The sequence below is a fragment of the Rhinatrema bivittatum genome, chromosome 1, assembly GCF_901001135.1.
Source record: "Rhinatrema bivittatum chromosome 1, aRhiBiv1.1, whole genome shotgun sequence".
NCBI lineage: Eukaryota > Metazoa > Chordata > Amphibia > Gymnophiona > Rhinatrematidae > Rhinatrema > Rhinatrema bivittatum.
In genome coordinates this window covers 797,087,118-797,105,362 of record NC_042615.1, presented here as the reverse complement: position 1 = coordinate 797,105,362, position 18,245 = coordinate 797,087,118, and the positions used below count along the sequence as shown (strand labels likewise).

Here is an 18,245-nt window from a genome sequence, read left to right as displayed (position 1 = left end):
CTTGAGGTGACCAAATGTTCTCCCTTTGACAGTCTGTGTCCTGCCATGTGCCTCTTGGTACTTCAATTCAGCAGCCACCCTAGGAACTGCAAGTGGTGTTACCAGCCATGATTTGCCCGCATAGCATGTACAAAATAAATATTTTGCATAAAATTAACTAGATTCCTTTAAGCTGCTACAAGATTGCACGTACAATACTGCCATTACTTATCTGATTCATGTTTGCCAGCAAAATGTGGCCCATTCTTTACCATTTGGTCTTTAACTCACAAACCTCCATACCCTTTAAAGGCCATATTATCCAATAAAAAACGTTTCCTGGCTCTCCACCTTACCCACCCTCAAAACATGGTGCTACCAATGAGGACAACCCCTTCAAGTCCAATTTGGGGAAAAAAAAATAAGTACAAAACTATTATCCTCTCCCCCTCCACGAATGCCATCCACAAAGAATAATTGCAAACTGCAGAGTAATCCCCCTACTTTCCAAAACACAGCTAACATAAAAAGTTGAACTTTATATTACCCCTTTTTACCCCAAACCACGGATTTAAAAAAAAAAAAAAAAAAAAAAAGTATTAATAATTTATAAAAAATGTGAGATCACAGATTAATAAGCTCTTTGGCACCAATGTACGAGAAAGCACTTAACGACTATGCCTTAGATTTCCAGCCTGTCACACTTATTTTTTTTAAATTGTTTGTGCATACCCTGTATTGCACAGAGCTGTTTGAAACTTATTCTAAGTACTTGTACCAGCTATTTTTTTCATACTTACCCAGCAATAAGCCTTCACCACATTTCCCTTCAGTGAATTGCTGTGCCGGTGCTGACTGCGCCAGGATGAAAGAATCATGACTGCTAGCAGGGAATTTTGCCACCGTGCTGAGAATCCTCTGGTCACCATTACACACTTCTTGCACGTGGAGGGAGTGGTAATGCTTTTGATTCCGGTATGCCATCTCTCTTCCATGAGCAAGGGTGAGAGCCACATGGGTACAGTCGATAGCTCCCGTCACATTTGGCATACCGGCTATGTCGAAAAACGCTCTCTCCATTTGCTGCCACTCCCGAAGCTGCTGTGGATATGGGATGCAGTTCTTTACTCTCTTCAGCATGGCCCTCAGTACCTGGGTGAAGTGACGGGAGAACGTGAATTGCTCCACGCCAGCCACCATCGCCACTGTGTTCTGGAAGAACCGGTGGCCAGAAAATAATGAAGGGCTCTGAGCAGCTTCTCCAGGCCTGGGATGGCTTGTCCACGTGCTGCGAGAGGATGAATGGCCTATCTAAGCTCTTCATACAGGCCCATGAAAGCTCTGGAGCTCAGTCTGTAGGTCCTCACCTCATCCGACTCCAGCATCCCCAGCAGCTTGGCCCTGAAGCGAAATATCCGCTCTCTCCGTAACCTTCTGTGGTCTGTTCCAGCCGGAACAGTCTGCTCCTCACGATCCCTCCGGATCCTCTCTCTCCTGCCACGACCTCTGTCACCTGCCAAGCCTTCTGCTGCTGTCATCCGTTGGCGAAGCTGCAGGATGTACCACAGCATCAGGAACGGCTGGACACAACCAGAAATCTCCATTAGAGAAATCACATTATACCACACCAATGGAATAAAATGGCCCCCGAGTCGGCGCTGTCACTTAATGTGTGCCCTGACCGTGGCGGTAAAAAACCCGCACTAGAATTAGCGCCGTGCCCTGCATTGCCCACGATTATATAGTCGCCTTCTTTGCATGCCATTAACATGCATTCGCGCAGAACAAAATCACGGATCAGTAAGCTCGTTCGTTGTAAGCTTTTTTTTTCCCCGCGCACAAAACCTTTTATTACATCCCCGTATAGGGTTTAGTGCGAGAAAATGCTCGGCAGCTTTAGCACACCTTATTACATCGACCCCACAGAGAGGTTGTGGGGGTTTTTTTCTTTTTCCCTCTGTTTCTCATCTTCGCTGACCCAGGTATTCTTATTAAGTGGTGTAAGTGAAAATACACTGTGATAGCGCATCTCCAATGATAGTTGATCCCTAGCATAGCCCAGAGAGAGTGGGCTGTGCTCAGGATCACTCACTTATACAGGTAGGAATAAACCAGTCCAGCAGCCTCTAGTGGAACACAGATACCCCCCCCCCCTCCGATGGCAGCTTTGCCCTTGCTCTCTAACCATTAAACGGCGCCAGAACACCGGGTGCCTGCGCACAGGGATGCTACACACCATCACCACCGGGCTCCCTGAAATAACTAACAGTGATGAGAAAGACAGAAAGAAAGAAAAAAAAAAAAAAGTGAAAGAATCCATCTGGAACTGAGAGGGGAGGGGCGGTGTGTGATCCTTGATTGGGAGACCCGCCCCTTCTGATGTCACTGAGGACTGTGACGGACGTTAAACTGTGCCAGAACACCAGGCGTCGCGAGCTGAAGGGGCATTCCCCTTTGTGCATCCCTTCATGCATCCCGTAGTGTTAGCCATTCCCCATGTTCTTTTATATCCCTTGTTAACAATCCCCATATTTAAATGTTTAATGTATTTGACAAAGGTAACGCATAAGTTCCTGCAAATTTTGTTTAAATGTAAATCGATGTGATATGTAAAATCGAACACCGGTATATAAAAGTAAATAAATAATAAATAATAACCATTTGTGCGTTCATGACTCTCTGTTGTTTTTCACTTCTGTGCTCTTCTATTACACCTGCGACTCTTATGCGCTTAAGTGTTTCTTTGTTCTTCTTTTTGATCATCTTCGTTTGATCTCTGTCATGTTTTCCTTTCCCTGGCAGTTGTGATTGGGCTCAGAGCTCCCCTTTTCATTGATCTACCTGATGGTGTTTTCTGATTATTATTTATTGTTGATGGGGAGATACTGAAGGGGAAATTACCAGGCAGTTTTGTTAAGTTTTTAGATGATCATTAGTTACTGCTGGATATTCTATATATGTACAACAGTTCAGCCCTTACTTTCATCTAGAAATGTCCAAAAACAATTTGGTAGATGGCCTTTTGTGAATTCTACACATGCGTACACATGGAATAATCAATATTTGTGTACCTTGTGGTGTATTTCTGAAAAGGTGGTTCTTGTTTATTTTGACCCTACACGCATTGGTTCCAAAGCATATGTCTTTTTCACTCAGTGCATAATAAAGCTCTGGAATTCATTGCCAGAGGCTGTGGTTACGGCAGTTAGTGTAACTGGGTTTAAAAAAGGGTTGGATAAGTTTGTAGAGCAGAAGTCCATCTATTCATTTAATGGTTGGGTACTTGCCAGGTACTTGTGACTTGGATTGGCCTCTGTTGGACACATGATACTGGGCTTGCTGGACCCTTGATCTGACCCAGTATGGCACATCTTATGTTCTTGTATTATTTAACATCAGTTTTCATTTTGTTACTATTTATTTTTCCACTGGAAGTTACTTGAACAACAAGTTACTACAGGAGATTTGGCATAGAAAATGTTGACTTTTAAAGTACATTTAACCCGATGTAGTGGTCCAGCTTGTTCTTGACTTTTTTCAGGTGAAGCTGTCTGGCTGTTTTTTGCTCATTCTGACAGATGGCAGAAGCTGGGCTGCCCTGACAGCTGTGTAGGTGGAATTTGATAGCAGAGGACAGGCCTTTTACTTTATGCTGTGCAATAAAGTGAACACAACATGGATGTTCTTTAAATTGTTGCCCAGAAGTTTCAGGAAAACAATTAAAAGCCTTGCAAACTATAGAACTCTTTTGAAAAAGTTTTATTTGTTCATAAATCTTTCTAAAATGTATATGTGAATGCATACCTCAAACATTGCCTGCTATGATGACAAGTTGTAACAGCTGCTGTTCAGGCTCCCCCCTTCACACCCCAGTGTGCTACCCACCTTTTTCTTATTTTGTTCTGATATCTTTTGTTTCTTTGCTCCCTTTCCTGAACCCCTTTCTCTTGCTATCTCTTCAGCTTTCTCTCCAGCCTTTTCCTGCCCTTTCTTCTCTCTCCAGCCTCTTCCTTGCATCCTTCCCTTCAGCAGCAGCAAATTCTGTCCCCTGTGGCCTGAATCGCAATAGTAGCTTCTCTCTGGTGGCCATCTGAACCACAGTGGCAGCCTACTTCTCCTAGCTTTATTAGGCTTCAAGTGCTCTAAAGGCTGCTTGCATTTAGCACGCACAGGAGTGGGTTTTTTGAGGGTTGTGTTTTGTATATATATATGTGCATGTATTTATATACTCCCTCTAATAGCCAAAATCATGGAAAAATTGGTAAACACCCAACTATCCAACTACTTAGAAGACCATAATATTCTGTCCCCAAACCAATATGGTTTTCGCAAAGCAGCAAGCACAGAAACGCTTCTACTATCACTCACGGACTTCCTCCTCTCTGGTATTGATAAAGGCCAAGCATATTTACTAATCCTCCTCGACTTCTCGGCGGCCTTCGACACCGTCAACCACGCCCTCCTTCTAAAACAACTGGCAAACATTGGTTTAACAGGTACCACATTAAACTGGTTCAAAACATTTCTAGAAAACAGAGGATACAAAGTCAAAATTCACAATAAAGAATCCCAATACCACCCTTCTAATAGAGGGGTGCCGCAAGGTTCATCACTTTCACCCAAGCTCTTCAATGTCTACCTGCTACCACTATGTCAACTACTTACAAAATTAAGCCTGAAACACTTCCTTTTCGCAGACGACGTACAGATCGTGATCCCCATAAAAGAATCAATCTCAAAAACAATGGAATACTGGGACACTTGCTTTTTAGAAATTAAACTTCTCCTCAACAGTCTAAATCTTGTGCTCAATGCTTCGAAAACAGAATTCCTGCTCATATCACCGGACAACAATAACACACTTCCAAAACCACCCACACTCCTTCAAACAGCCCATGTAAGAGATCTAGGAGCCATCCTAGACAATCGTCTCAACCTCAAACCATTCATTAACCAAACCACCAAGGATTGCTTCTACAAATTGCATATTCTGAAAAGAATTAAACCACTTTTCCACGCTCAGGACTTTAGAACAATCTTGCAAGCAATAATCTTTTCCAAACTAGATTATTGCAACTCGTTACTACTAGGCCTCCCAGCTTCTTATACCAAACCTCTACAAATGGTTCAGAACTCTGCAGCCAGAGTCCTTACAAATTCCAGGAAAATTGACCATATTTCCCCTATCCTCAAAAACCTCCATTGGCTACCAATCCACTATAGAATCATGTACAAAACCATCAACATCATTTACAAAACTATCAACCAACACACGCAAATCGACCTACAAATTCCACTTAAAAAATACACTTCCGTCAGACCCATCAGGGAATACTACAAAGAGTCACTCCAAATTCCAAAGGCCAAAACCTTCCAACATAAATCCTTGAGTCTCAGAGCCTTCTCTTCAGCAGGTCCAGCCCTCTGGAACTCTATCCCACCAGATTTGAGACAGGAGCCATGCTCGCTAACATTTAGGAAAAGACTAAAAACTTGGCTTTTCAAAAAAGCATTTCCAAGCCCTGAATAAAACCTTCACGCAACAGCACAATTGGATCTATATACTGTGTCATATTTATTCATATTCTGTGGCATATTTAGCCATCCGGTTACTTATGTTCCGTTTCATAGTGATGTACCGCCACATTTATTCGCATAGTCTTATTTACTCATCTTGCTACTCTATTACATTAATTGTCTGAAATGTAATTACATTAAGTGTCTGAAATGTAAATATTGCTCTGTTCTTTCTCTCCCCTCTTCCAGTTCCAAGTTAATTTTTCCCTGTTTTATTGTAACTTTCTCACATCCTTTTTCTGATTCCCTGTATTTAAAAGTTCAAGGTTCTTATTGAGAATATTGTTTATTACGCTACGTTATGCTTTCACACTTTGTTAATTGTAAACCGGGTTGATGTGATGCCTGTCATGAAACTCGGTATAACAAAAACATTAAATAAATAAATAAATAAATATACACATATATATATGTCTCATGCACTGTATGAATCTGTGCACATCTTAGAACTATACATAGCTGCAGGAATTACTGCCTATGTCTGTAGTGATGTTGTCTTACTATCAAAGCTTATGCAAGATGGACATCCTTCATATACATCTGTTTGGAGACATAACCGCTAGATATAGATGTCCATGGCAGTATTATGCTTGAGTATACTGATGCAATGCTCTCCATGGTGATACACTGCCAATATAATTGAATACTCTGCTTTTTAGCCTACTTTCTTACAGGAAAAATGACCGTATGAAATTAGAACATAAGAAATTGCCATGCTGGGTCAGACCAAGGGTCCATCAAGCCCAGCATCTGGGGCTTGATGGACCTGGCAATTACCCAAACACTAAGAAGATCCCATGCTACTGATGCAATTAATAGCAGTGGCTATTCCCTAAGTAAACTTGATTAATAGCCGTTAATGGACTTCTCCTCCAAGAACTTATCTTGTCTGTGTGTCTGCTTCTCCACTCTGTGTATTTCCCACCCTAATAACTTTTAAACTTTCATCCAGTTTCCTTCACATTGTCAGATATTAGTACATTCAGTGACCCCTGGTTTCCTTTCCTTTATTAGAGGGAAATAGGCCAGTTCATTTGAAATCTCAGACAGGTCAGAATACACAGATGTCAAGCATTTTGAAAGTGGTCCTGCCATTGGTTAGTGACTGTGGTTAAACACAGAAACCTGGCATCATGAAATGTTCACATGTATCTGTTCATGAAGCAGTTGTTACACCCTTTTTTCTGGGAGACTCAAAAACTTAGCAATTTGAAAATACCACTGCCTAAGGCAACCCTAAATTGTGTGCAAAATTAAGTTCCTAGTCATATTTTGAACTAGATAAGCATGACAAATTCTTTAGATTTTTTTTGGTCTATTTTATTATGTGTGCCAAATTTAAGGAGCTACAGACTTTTTTTTCTTAGCAAAACTGTGACCATCTCTATTAATATAAAAGTGCTGTTATTGTTTCACTATAATGCGTATCCATGTATGTGTATAAATGTATACATTGTCCGTGTGTGTGCATATATCTATATCTATCTATATATTTATTTATAAATATTTTAGTAACAATTATTTTGGAAAAGGATTAACAGGTCAAAGAACAAGGTGTTGAATAAAGAATGTCCCATAGTACAGATCAGCCTTATTGTATTGGCCCAAGAAGCAGATCCTCGTATAAGTCACAGGGACTGCGCTATATGGTCTTAGTATTGTGTGTGTGTGTGTGTGTAAATCAACACAGGGGTAACCTGTGTGGAACAGTAGTTACTACACTTTTCAGAATGCATGGGGTAGCCTTCATGGAGAAGTAATTACTACTTTTAAAAGAATGCATGGGGGAACCCTACATGGAACAGCAATTACTACCTTTAACACAACGTATGGGGTAACCTGTGTGGCACAGCAGTTAATACCCTTAACAGAAGGCATGGGGGAAATCTGCACAGAGTGGTAATTACTACCTTTAACAGAATACATGGGGGTTACCTGTTTGGAGCGGCAATTACTACCATAAGCAAACTGCTGGGCAGACTGGAAGGACCCTCTGGCCTTTATCTGCCACCATTACTATATTACCTGGAGCTTTTTCTCTCTATTTTAACAGGAGTCTCATCGTCCTACTATTCCTAGTCTGGTCATTACAACAATGGTCCTGAGGACATGAGCCATGTGTCAGGGCTCTTTCCGGAACCCTATATCATAGGCTGTAAATTTGACCACTAGATGTTGTCCTTAGTGATGATTATGACTTCTTCCCCTCCAGGGGTTCTGAATGTTGCTTCTGTAGCTTTCCCAGCCGACCCGAGGTGCAGAAGATCCAACATAAGGATTTTAATTGTGGACCTTCTGCATGTCAGTGCACAGCACCGCCATTGAGCCACCAGGCCTGCTCAACTGCAACAGTTTTATTGCAATTTCTTCTTCATTTGGCCAGACCATTCCAGGTGCATAGGTTTATGCTCCCCTACTAACAGATGGAGACAAAGAACAACAGTTTTGCTGATGTCCTATGCTAACCTCATCTGCTTGTATTCACTATCTCTGCAGATGGTAGGCAAGAGTCCCTTGCTAAGAGCTGGAGCCAGGCCTAGGCCGGGTAAAGAGGTATTTTGAAGAGCACTTGGTTGCCCCTTGGGGTGACAGGCCTTTTAAGCCTGTACTCCTCTGGTTGAACGTAACCTAATTCAGGTGCCTTCCAGAAAGCATTTAGGTTCTTCTAGGAGGGGGTTGGCTGGCTGTGAAACTCTCTGCTCTGATTTATGTGCACATACTTTCCCTCATCCCTCAGTTTCTCCTCCCCCCGCCCAACCCACCCCCGGCTCTCTCCTTATTTTGCTGCTTCCCTCTCATCTGGAGCAGTTTTATTTAAAGTCTGAAAAAAATAAGGAATATCAGAGTAGTGGAAAGAAGCTGGCAGAAAAGAGCCGGACTGATTTTTGTGCTGCAGCTATGGCCACCCAGAGCTAAGCATGAATACCTAATGTGGTGAAAGATGTTAGAACTAATGGAGCACACCAAGCGTGATGTTTCTTGTAAAGTGTGCAGGGTTCACCACCCCAGTGCTGGAAATGGCAATGCATGCTGCCGGGGGGGCTGTTTGGGATGGTTTGTCTGTGGTGGGACTGGCTCTGAGAGAGGTTTCTGCTGGCACACCGGCTATCACAGTGGGAATGGCAGCCATTTTGGAGCCATATGTCATTGTTGGGGAGTCTGAAATGATTCCTCTGGTGCTGCTGTCTACTGTCCCTGCAGAGTGGCTAGGTTCTTTTGGCTTAGGACCATGGTTGTTTGGGTGGGGGATGGGTGCTACTAATACTGCAGCCTTTGCTCCCTGAGTGTCTGTCTTCCCTGTTAACAAAGTTTCTATGTTTTGTTGTGCCAAACATTTTGTTGGAGGCAGATTTCAGGAGTGGGTTGTCTTCTGGTCCTTCGCCGCTGCTTGGGTTTTTTCCCAATGGGCTGGCCAGATAAAGGTCCTTGGGAGAGGAGGATTGTGACTTTGACTTAGAGGATGCCTCCTCCGGCATGTTAATGGTGTCAATTAGGGAGAGCCAGAGGAGTGATTTTGAGAAAAACCTTGAAGGTGGTAAATTTTCCACCAGGTAAAAAGAGGCCTCGGTGTCCATTTGTTTTGGAAGGAGGAACTACCTTCCCTGATTGTTGAAGTTTTGTTGTATTGAACACATGAGAGGATAAGGGTGAAGAAAGCAAGGGGCAGGGGACTCACAAAGGCTTTACACATGCATTAGGTGATCAGTGAGTTAATTCATGAAGAGTGGGATATTTCAGATGCCAACTTAAAGATTGGAAAAGCACTGGAGAAGTTTTATTCTCTGCATAAGAAAAGGAGAAGTTGATGCCCCTTTGGGTAGGCACATTGGTTTGCAAAGTCAAATGGAAGACCACGATCTCTGTTGATGAGGAGCATGGTCCTCAAGTATGCTGAAGATGGAAAGACTGAGTCCTTGCTCAAACAGGCCTTTGAGACCTCTGGTCTAGTGCAACAAGTGATGGTGCATAGTCTGTTTGTGCCTACATTGGATTCAGCAGCTTCCGAAAGGTTCGATGGAGTTGGCTGGGGTGGAGTTCAAGGAGGCAGCCCACTTGAGCCAGATACGGCTTTTTTGACGGATGCCTCTAATGATTTTATTCAAGCTTGGAGTATGGCTTCTGTGGTAGCAGCTTGCCATTTACTGTGGTTGAGAAACTGTGTGGCGGATTCAGCATCCATGTTACAGCTGACAAAGTTCTCCTTTAAGGGAAAAACTATTTTTGGAGAGGAGCTGATTGGGAGAGTTTGTATCCAAGGCTTCCTGAGGACAAATCTAGAGGAACTCCTCGAAGGCTTGGTATTTCTTCTGGGATGCGAGATGTTATCAGCCGGGGAAAGTGTCAGTTTCTCAGCGTAGCTGTCTTTTCTTAAGGTTCAGCCCTTTCAGGATGGCAGGAAAGTTGGCAGAGATGGAAACTTGGGAGGCACCTGGAGCATTCATGGTTCCCAATGATGGATTAGGGACCCAACTTTCCAGGTGTCCATTTGTCATATTTTGTCTGGAAGTGGGTCCAGATTATCTCTGACCTCCTGTGTAATGATATCTGAGATATTACTTCCCCCAAAAATGAATAGTATGTAGGAAATTAAATTGGACCACCAGCTATATAGGGGAGTCAGTCCTTTCTGTACTTTTCTCTGTAGCCTTTAAAAAAAAGATTTATTCTTAAAGGATATGTGTTGCTATCCTTTTTTCAAGCAATGTATTAGCACAATGAAAATAGCTAATCACTATTTCAGCAAGTTTGCCAGGTGTGGATATGCTGTGGAAGTAGGGTTCTTCACAGCCCCGAGACATGTATCGCGCAATGATGACACCTACTGGCAAGACTTGAAGTACACCCATACCGGGTTCTAGAGGGAGCTACTGTCTGTCCTTTGATCAAGGACTGTCATTGTGATGGCCGATCTAGGTCTGGATTTACCAACCTGCACGTTTTTTTAATCACGAGAAGGGCCTAAAATTGTGGGGGGCAGTCCCACAATGTTTTGTCCCTACCTGACAAAATATCGTGGCAGTATGGCTGCATTCTTTTGTCTCACAGGGAAAAAGTCCACAAGGCAAAGGAACGCAGCTGTGGTCTATAAAACACGGGGCTGTTACCACTTTAAAGGGCCTTACAGCCTGACATGAGCCCCCTCCCTAAAAAGTGTTAAAAAAAAAAAAAGCCACCAGGGGTCTTATTAGACCTCCTGACCACCCTGGGGCCACCATTTGAGATGGCCCCGCCAAAAAAAAAAAAAAAGTTGAGAAAATCAACTATGTGCTGCTGCCCCTCCCCATTAAAGCAGATTTCCTCCATGGTCCTATACAACATCTCCCCTTAAATAAAACCGCCTCACCCAGCAACCCCTTTCCAAGAAATGGTAATTGTGGTAGAGTTCCTCCCCCCCCCCCCCCCCCCCGCATAAAAAATATCTCATTGGTAGTCAGTGGAGGCCTGAGGCACCTCCTATCTCTAGGCCCAGTTGGCTCTTTTCCAAAATGACACCAGCCGTAGTGGGGACATTATGCAATTTTATGCATGCAGGTGCATGCAAAGCAGTTTATTGTAATAAAGTTGAGTTGAAAAAAATGCACAATATTGCCATGATATGGCTATATTGTGTGATATACAACATTTATCACCTGTTACAGCCCTATCTAGTTTGTTGCAGGAAGCTGATGGGGGAGGGGTTGTGAATGGAGGCTCTTAGAATGACTACCTCAGTAGGGACTGGTTCCACTTAAGATGGAAAGCCAAACTGCCAGGCAAAGGAGAGAAAAAGGAAACAGTTTGCCAAGTATGTTCAAGAGGATGGTACCTGGGTATTGAATCAGCCCCAATGCATAATGGGGCAATGTTCCTTGGTGAATGGCAGGTGACATTTTACTTCCTACTCCTTTTATGTCTGGGTAACCATAATATCTTAATTTTTCAAAATCTGACTTAAGTTGCCTTGCAAACGTATCATGGACACAAACTGTACTGCTTTCTCTGCTGATGATGTGCATTGTAATTTAGAGATCTATGCTGCTGGATATATCTTCCACGGTCAATACCATGCGTCATAAGTTGATTTTACCATTGTAGGATACAGGTGTAGGTGAAACAGTACTTCAGTGGTTTCAGTCATATTTGCATTCAGAGGTACATCTAAATGGTATAGGAGCTCTATAGGAGTACCTCAGGGATTGGCACCCTCGGCTGCTCTTTTTAATATTTATATGTAACCTCTGGGTAGTATTTTGGCATAATTAGGATTAATTTATAAATTATATGCAGATGATGTAAACTTTTATATACCTAGTGAAAAGGTTGGTGAATTTCCATTTTAAACTTTCCAGAAATCCATTTGTCTTGTTAAAGACAGGATTGGAAGGTATGGTTTGTTTTTAAACTATGACTAGACCATATTCCTTTAGATTGTAGAAAAAGAATCCTCTGTAGTCTAGATAAATTCAGTTTTTGACGGATCTTTGAATATCTTAAGTAGTAAAGCGAGGAATCTGGGTGTTATAATTGATTACAGCAAACCAAAGTGGTGAGAGACCAATCCGAGGGGGGGGGGGGGGGGGGGGGGGAGTTCAAAATAAAGCACGGAGAATTGCCAAAATACTTCAAGTCCACAAAGATATTTGTAAATTATAATCTATTTGACACGGTTCCTCTGCCCCCCCTTTTTTTGTACTTTATTTAAACTTCATCCCGGAAGTTCTGCTGTGATATGCCGTTCAAGCTTAGTGTGAAACGGGTCTTCTCCGGGTGAGTGCTACATGTTTATATACTGTGTGGGTGTTGTCTTTGATGCTTTGTTGTCCACTATTTATTTATTTTATTTATTTATTAAAAATTTTTATAGACCGACATTCATCAAGGGATATCACATCGGTTCACATTGTAACGCAAACAGACGCCTGGGGAGGCGTTTTACATCGAACAGAGTTATATCGACAATTTATAACAAATTAACAAAAGAACAATTGAGGGGGGGGGGGTAAGTGGGTGGATATAAGGAGGGAAAGTAACATTGAATGTTAAATGTTAAGAATAAGCTTTACTAATATATATAAAATAAAATAATATTATAACAGTATATACATATCCAATATGAGGCGATGACATATTAAATAAATTTGAGTAGAGTTTGAAAAGAGAAGGGGGCAGAGGAACCTAGGGGGAGGGAGAGGGAAGGAAGGTAGAATGTGTAGGGATTGAATGAGATGTGGGGGTAGAGGGAAGGGGTGGGGGGGGGAGGGGAAGGAAGGGAGGGTGGAGTGTAGTGGAAGGTGGGGAAAGAGAGAATTGAGGAAATAGGGAATATAAGCGAGCTGAACAGTAAGGAGAGAGAGGAGAGGGTGGGAAAAGAGAATGAAGAGAATGAACACACATTCATCTTTTTATATATTTAGTTCAAGGACACTCCCGAGCAGTCACTTTGACACCGTTCCGTGTCGGGGGAACCGGGTCAAATGGATTATAATCTGCACTGCTCAAACTGCTTTCGAGATTATTAAACCTTGTAAAGATTTATAAAAATATCTTTGTGGACTTTGAAGAATTTTGACAATCCTCTGTGCTTTATTTTGTTATAATTGACTTCCATCTTTCACTTAAGTCTTGTGGAAAAAGTTGCAAGAACTGCCTTCTATAAATTGAGATTGATCAACCTCTTTGTATGTTATTGTCTACACAGGATTTCAGATTAGTATTGCAAGTGGCTTTCCTCAGTAATCTAGGTTAATGTAATTCTTTATTTTTGGGTATCCCTACTTCACGTGTTGCAGTTAGTTCAAAACTCAGTCATGCATTGGGGTACAAGTATATCTTCATTCATAAAAGAACTTCCTTGGCTGCCAGTCTCCCAAATAATTATTTTTAAATTACTTACTATTATCCACAAAGTGGAATATCTGGATTCTTTTTGTTTAAAAGATAGTGATCTGGTGTGTTCCATCTTGGGCTTTGCGCTCCTCTAACGATTGCTTTCAGTACGCTCTGTTAGTGTATTTTGCATGCAGGAAATACACTAGCAGAGTATTTCCATAGAGTATTTAGAGCTTTGAAAAAGACTCAAAACTTTGCTGTTTACAAAGGCTTACTCAAATTAGTCAAGGATAGATAACATTGCTGAGTCCGTGATGGTCTGAGAGGTGTATCATATGTTTTTTGTTTGTTGTATGTTTTTGTTTTATTTGTTTTAATTGCATATGTATTATTGTAATCTGAACATTATAGAAATAGCAGAATGTAAATTGGGCACATTAAAAGTGCCTATGTCCTTAATAATCCTTTTTTTGTTTCAACGTAGTTGGAATGAATGGTTGAAACTGCCTGTGAAATACCCTGACTTGCCAAGAAGTTCCCAAGTTGCACTGACAATTTGGGATGTCTATGGACCTGGTACAGCAGTTCCTGTAGGAGGAACAACAGTCTCACTCTTTGGAAAATATGGGTAAGTTTTTTTTTTTTTTCCTTTTACCCACACTTGCCAAAATAGTTTGGTTTTATTCAGTTTATGCAGAATTTTGGGCAACAAAAGAAGAATGTGGGGTTGAGCCTTGAGCTGAAGAGAATATGAGCCTCCATCTTGGAGAGGGAGGAACACAGGAAGATGAGCAGCACTACATCTAGACAGTGATTCTGAAATCCAATCTTTTAGGTCCCCTAAACATGTCCAATTTTCTCTGTAAACAGTGTGCAAATTAGCCTTCCTTTTGGACAAATGTTTGCAAGTATATCATCAATATTAATTTTATAAATCCTGTTAGGGGTGAGGATTTAAGAGCCACTGGTCTAGCCCACCTTAACATGGATGGTCCACGTGAAAGCTTCATTGGTGTTTTGAGTATAAAAACTAAGCTTATTAGCAAAGTTGTCTTAAGATTTTTGAGTGTATCAGCCAAGCTACTGCTTCATGGACAATTCTGGTAGGAGAGACTTCTGCTGGGGGAAAAAAAAATATTTGAAGTGCATAATGAGATCTGTAGATGTGTTTATGATGGGGAAAGAAGAAAGATATTGTATAAAACTTTTGAGCAGTGCCAAATAAAAATAATAATGATAATTTAGCATTATCCTACTTCAAAATCTATTACTACATAGCAATGTAGGGAAGAGAAATGCCATAGACCTTCTCAGAGGTGATGGTAATGGTGGCTGCAGTACTAAGGAAACAAGGAATTCCAGTTCACCCCTGCCTGGTTGATTAGCTAAGCAGATCGAAATTGGCGTACGAGAGTATGCAGACCACCCATTCGGTGGGGCATTGGTTGCAAGATTTAGGGGGAGAGCAGGTTTGTTCCATCTCAGAGATCGGAGAGGTTGGGAGCTGTGTGTGTTAGAGAGAGGATGTGTTAGGTTTACAAGTTGGAGGATTCGAAGCTGAACCTTCAGGTTCATTGCTTGATCTTGGGCAAGTGATCGAGCATGTGGAATTACCTATGGTTCTTCAGGTCCATGGCAGCAGCAGTGGACTTGCTGTCCTGGGCAAGGTCTTGCATGAGGGCCTCTTCAAGGAATGTTGCTTTCCAGGTAGACTCCACAGAGTCAGAATTACTCCCTCAGGCTTTTGCTACATGTGATGTCAAGGAGCATCAGGCGGGCCCAAGTTAAAAGAGGAGGCCCTACCCTGAGGCATTTTTTATTGCTGCACCAGGCACTTGAAAGTTTAACCATTGCTACTGTTCTGTCCTAGAGCTCCTTGCTAATGCAACCTGCCTGTCTGCCTGCTGTGAAAGGCTGCCTCCTGATCAGCTGCTGGCAACAAGGATAGCAGTGCCCCCATCACGTGACATCAGGGAGTGTCACGGGGCCTCATGTTTAAAGGGGAGACCTGTAGGCGGACCACCACTGGCAGGCCTTTGCCAAAGAGTCCACTTCTTCATGGGACTATTAGAGGCATCATGAGTTTTGCCTCAGATAAAAAGTTTGTGGCCTTATTTTATTGTTTGGACAGTGGTTAGGAAATAGTATGGAGGAGGTACAGATTCCAGTAATAGTAGGGCAGGGTAGATATGACAGACTATGTAGGCCTTCTTTCAATAGTAATAGAGAGAAATGTTTAATTTATCTATCTAGATAAGCTCACTGGGGGTGTAGGCTCTAAAGGTTTGTTTCTGTGAAGCATATACTATTGCACGATCAGCTAGAAAAAAGGATATTGAAATATCTGAAGCAATCACACAATAAATTGAATATTTTATTTATTGCTGAATCCTGGCATATGGAAACAGACATATTCTTGGATTCCCAAGGTTTCCAGAATTGCAAGTGAATTTTTACTGTTTAATATATCTTTGAGCCTAGTAAAGAAGTTGTGCATAATTGCATAATTGTGAGCCTTGATCTTAGGAGGGGGCAGATTTTAACTGAAATCAAAAAGTATGCAATCTAGATGGCTTTTTTGGATTTGAGAAAAAAAAAATGAACCGCTTATTTCAGGCTTTGTACCTGGTGTGGGGATGGGGCTAATTGAATTACCTATCCATAAGACTAGTGTGTTGAGGAAGAACCGAGTCTTCTGACTGCAGGCATTCCTGGATTCACAAGGCTTCCAGAATCGCTATATTAATTTTTACTGTTTAATATATATATATATTAATCTTTGAGCCTAGTATAGAAGTTGGGTATAATTGCATAATTTGCTTTGGTTTTAGCAAGGGCCAGATTTTAACTGAAACCAAAAATATGTGCAATCTAGACTGCTTGTCTGGATTCGAGGAAAAAAAAATCCTTTACTTTTGATCTTTCTTTCTTTCTTTCTTTCTTTCTTTCTTTCTTTCTTTCTTTATTTATTTGAAGAGTCTTCTATACCGATATTCGTAGGGACATCATATCGGTTTATAGCAAAACAACAGCGTGGAAAATTACAATAAACAGGGAGAGGGGAAGGGGTTCGTTAAACCAAGAAAGCAGAGAAAGAAGCAGGAACAATCATCTAGTGGGGGTGGGGTTAATTGAATTACCTGGCCATAAGACTAGTGTTTTGAGGAAGAACAGAGTCTTCTGACTGCAGATTTTAATTGAAACCAAAAAGTGTGCAATCTAGACTGCTTTTCTGGGTTCGAGAAAAAATCAAAAAACAAAATACCCAACTTTCAGTGGATTAGATAAGCTCAGAATAAGTGCATGTTCAGAAATATTTTGATCATTGCTAGAAACAACATCCAAGCCATACAGAGAGATTTCCAGACTCTGGGCAAGCAGATTAGGCACATGGTGAACACTTTGCCTTTTCAGAAGTGTTACCTGGTGGATAGGGCCATGTATGGAATAGTAAGAGGCTCTTTGTCAAAGATGGCTTACATCTGTCTGTGGCTGGAAAAAAGATCTTAAGTGAAAAATTCAAATCCTATACCATAAGGCATTTAAACTAGAGGATGGGGATGACAAAAGGAAATTGAAATGTCACCTCCAACATATCTAAGAAGTGGGTAAAGAAATTAACAAAAATCAGCTGAATAGGGCAGAAAAGATGTCCAAGGAGAGAAGCTGGAAAGCTATGAGCACAAATGCCCATAGTCTGGGCAATAAAATCCCAAATCCACGACCAAACCACTGCAGATGATACAAAATGCGGCAGCGAGATTGTTGACCAGTACAAGCCGCGGCGAACACATCTCACCCATCCTCAAGAACTTACATTGGCTACCAGTGAATTTCAGGATTCTATACAAATCAATCACCTTAATCCACAAAACCATCCATCATCAACTTCAACTCAACCTGGAAATCCCATTCAAACTCCACTCCTCTAACAGACCTACTAGAGATATTCACAAAGGCACTCTGAAATATCCCCCCACTAAAGCCTCACGCCTCTCTACGACCAAAGACAGAGCTTTTTCGATAGCAGGCCCATCTATCTGGAATAGCATCCCATCAAATCTCAGATTAGAGCCATGCCTTTTAACTTTCAGAAAAAGACTTAAAACCTGGCTCTTTTACCAAGCCTTCGCCGATCCACCAGTCTTTCACTAGTTGTCCTTCAATCTAACCCAGCCTGGCATTTATACTCATGAACAATGGACTCTGAAACTTCTAGGTTAAACTTCCAGGTTAAAGCACCTTTTTAAGCTTTAACCCGTACGCTCTTTGGTAATACGTTGTAATACATTATAATTTCTTCCTGCCTTATCTTCCTTCCAGCTTGTTGCAAGCTTCCAAGTTCTCCTCCCCTGTTGATTGTAACTTTGACTTATTCCTACCTATGGTTATCTTCGTTCACTTGAATTGTTACTCCATTTATACCCCTTGTTAAATGTAAACCGATCCGATATGGTTATTTACTATGAAGGTCGGTATATAAAACTGTTAAATTAAATATCTGCTGGCTCTAATGATAGAAGCGGATTTGGATATCGTTACTGTTAGAGACATGGTTCACAGAGTCTCATGATTGGTCTACGGCCATCCCTGGCTATAACTTGTTTAGGAAGGACAGAGAGTACTGAAAAGGTGGAGTAGCAGCTCTTTATGTCAGAAACAATATCCAAGCAACTGAAATGCAAGGGACATGGGGTAAGGAAGAAGCATTATGGGCTGTCCTAATAAAAGAAGATGGTGCTTCCATTTATATTGCTGAGGTCTACAGGCCTCTGACTCAAGCATGAGAACTGAACAGCAAACTGGTCGAAGACATCCAAAAGGTGGGAAAGAAGGGAGAAATGTTCAGGTTGGAGATTTTAATCCGCTGGATGTGGATA

General features: G+C 41.6%; 1 protein-coding gene across 1 annotated transcript in view; it reads left to right on the top strand.

Moving 5' to 3' along the window:
• The window catches only part of PIK3C3 (phosphatidylinositol 3-kinase catalytic subunit type 3), a 498,179-nt gene that overhangs the window by 8,466 nt on the left and 471,468 nt on the right, over positions 1 to 18,245 (top strand). The window contains 1 exon segment of the mRNA XM_029581010.1: positions 13,850 to 13,993. Coding sequence (XP_029436870.1) covers positions 13,850 to 13,993 — 144 coding nt within the window.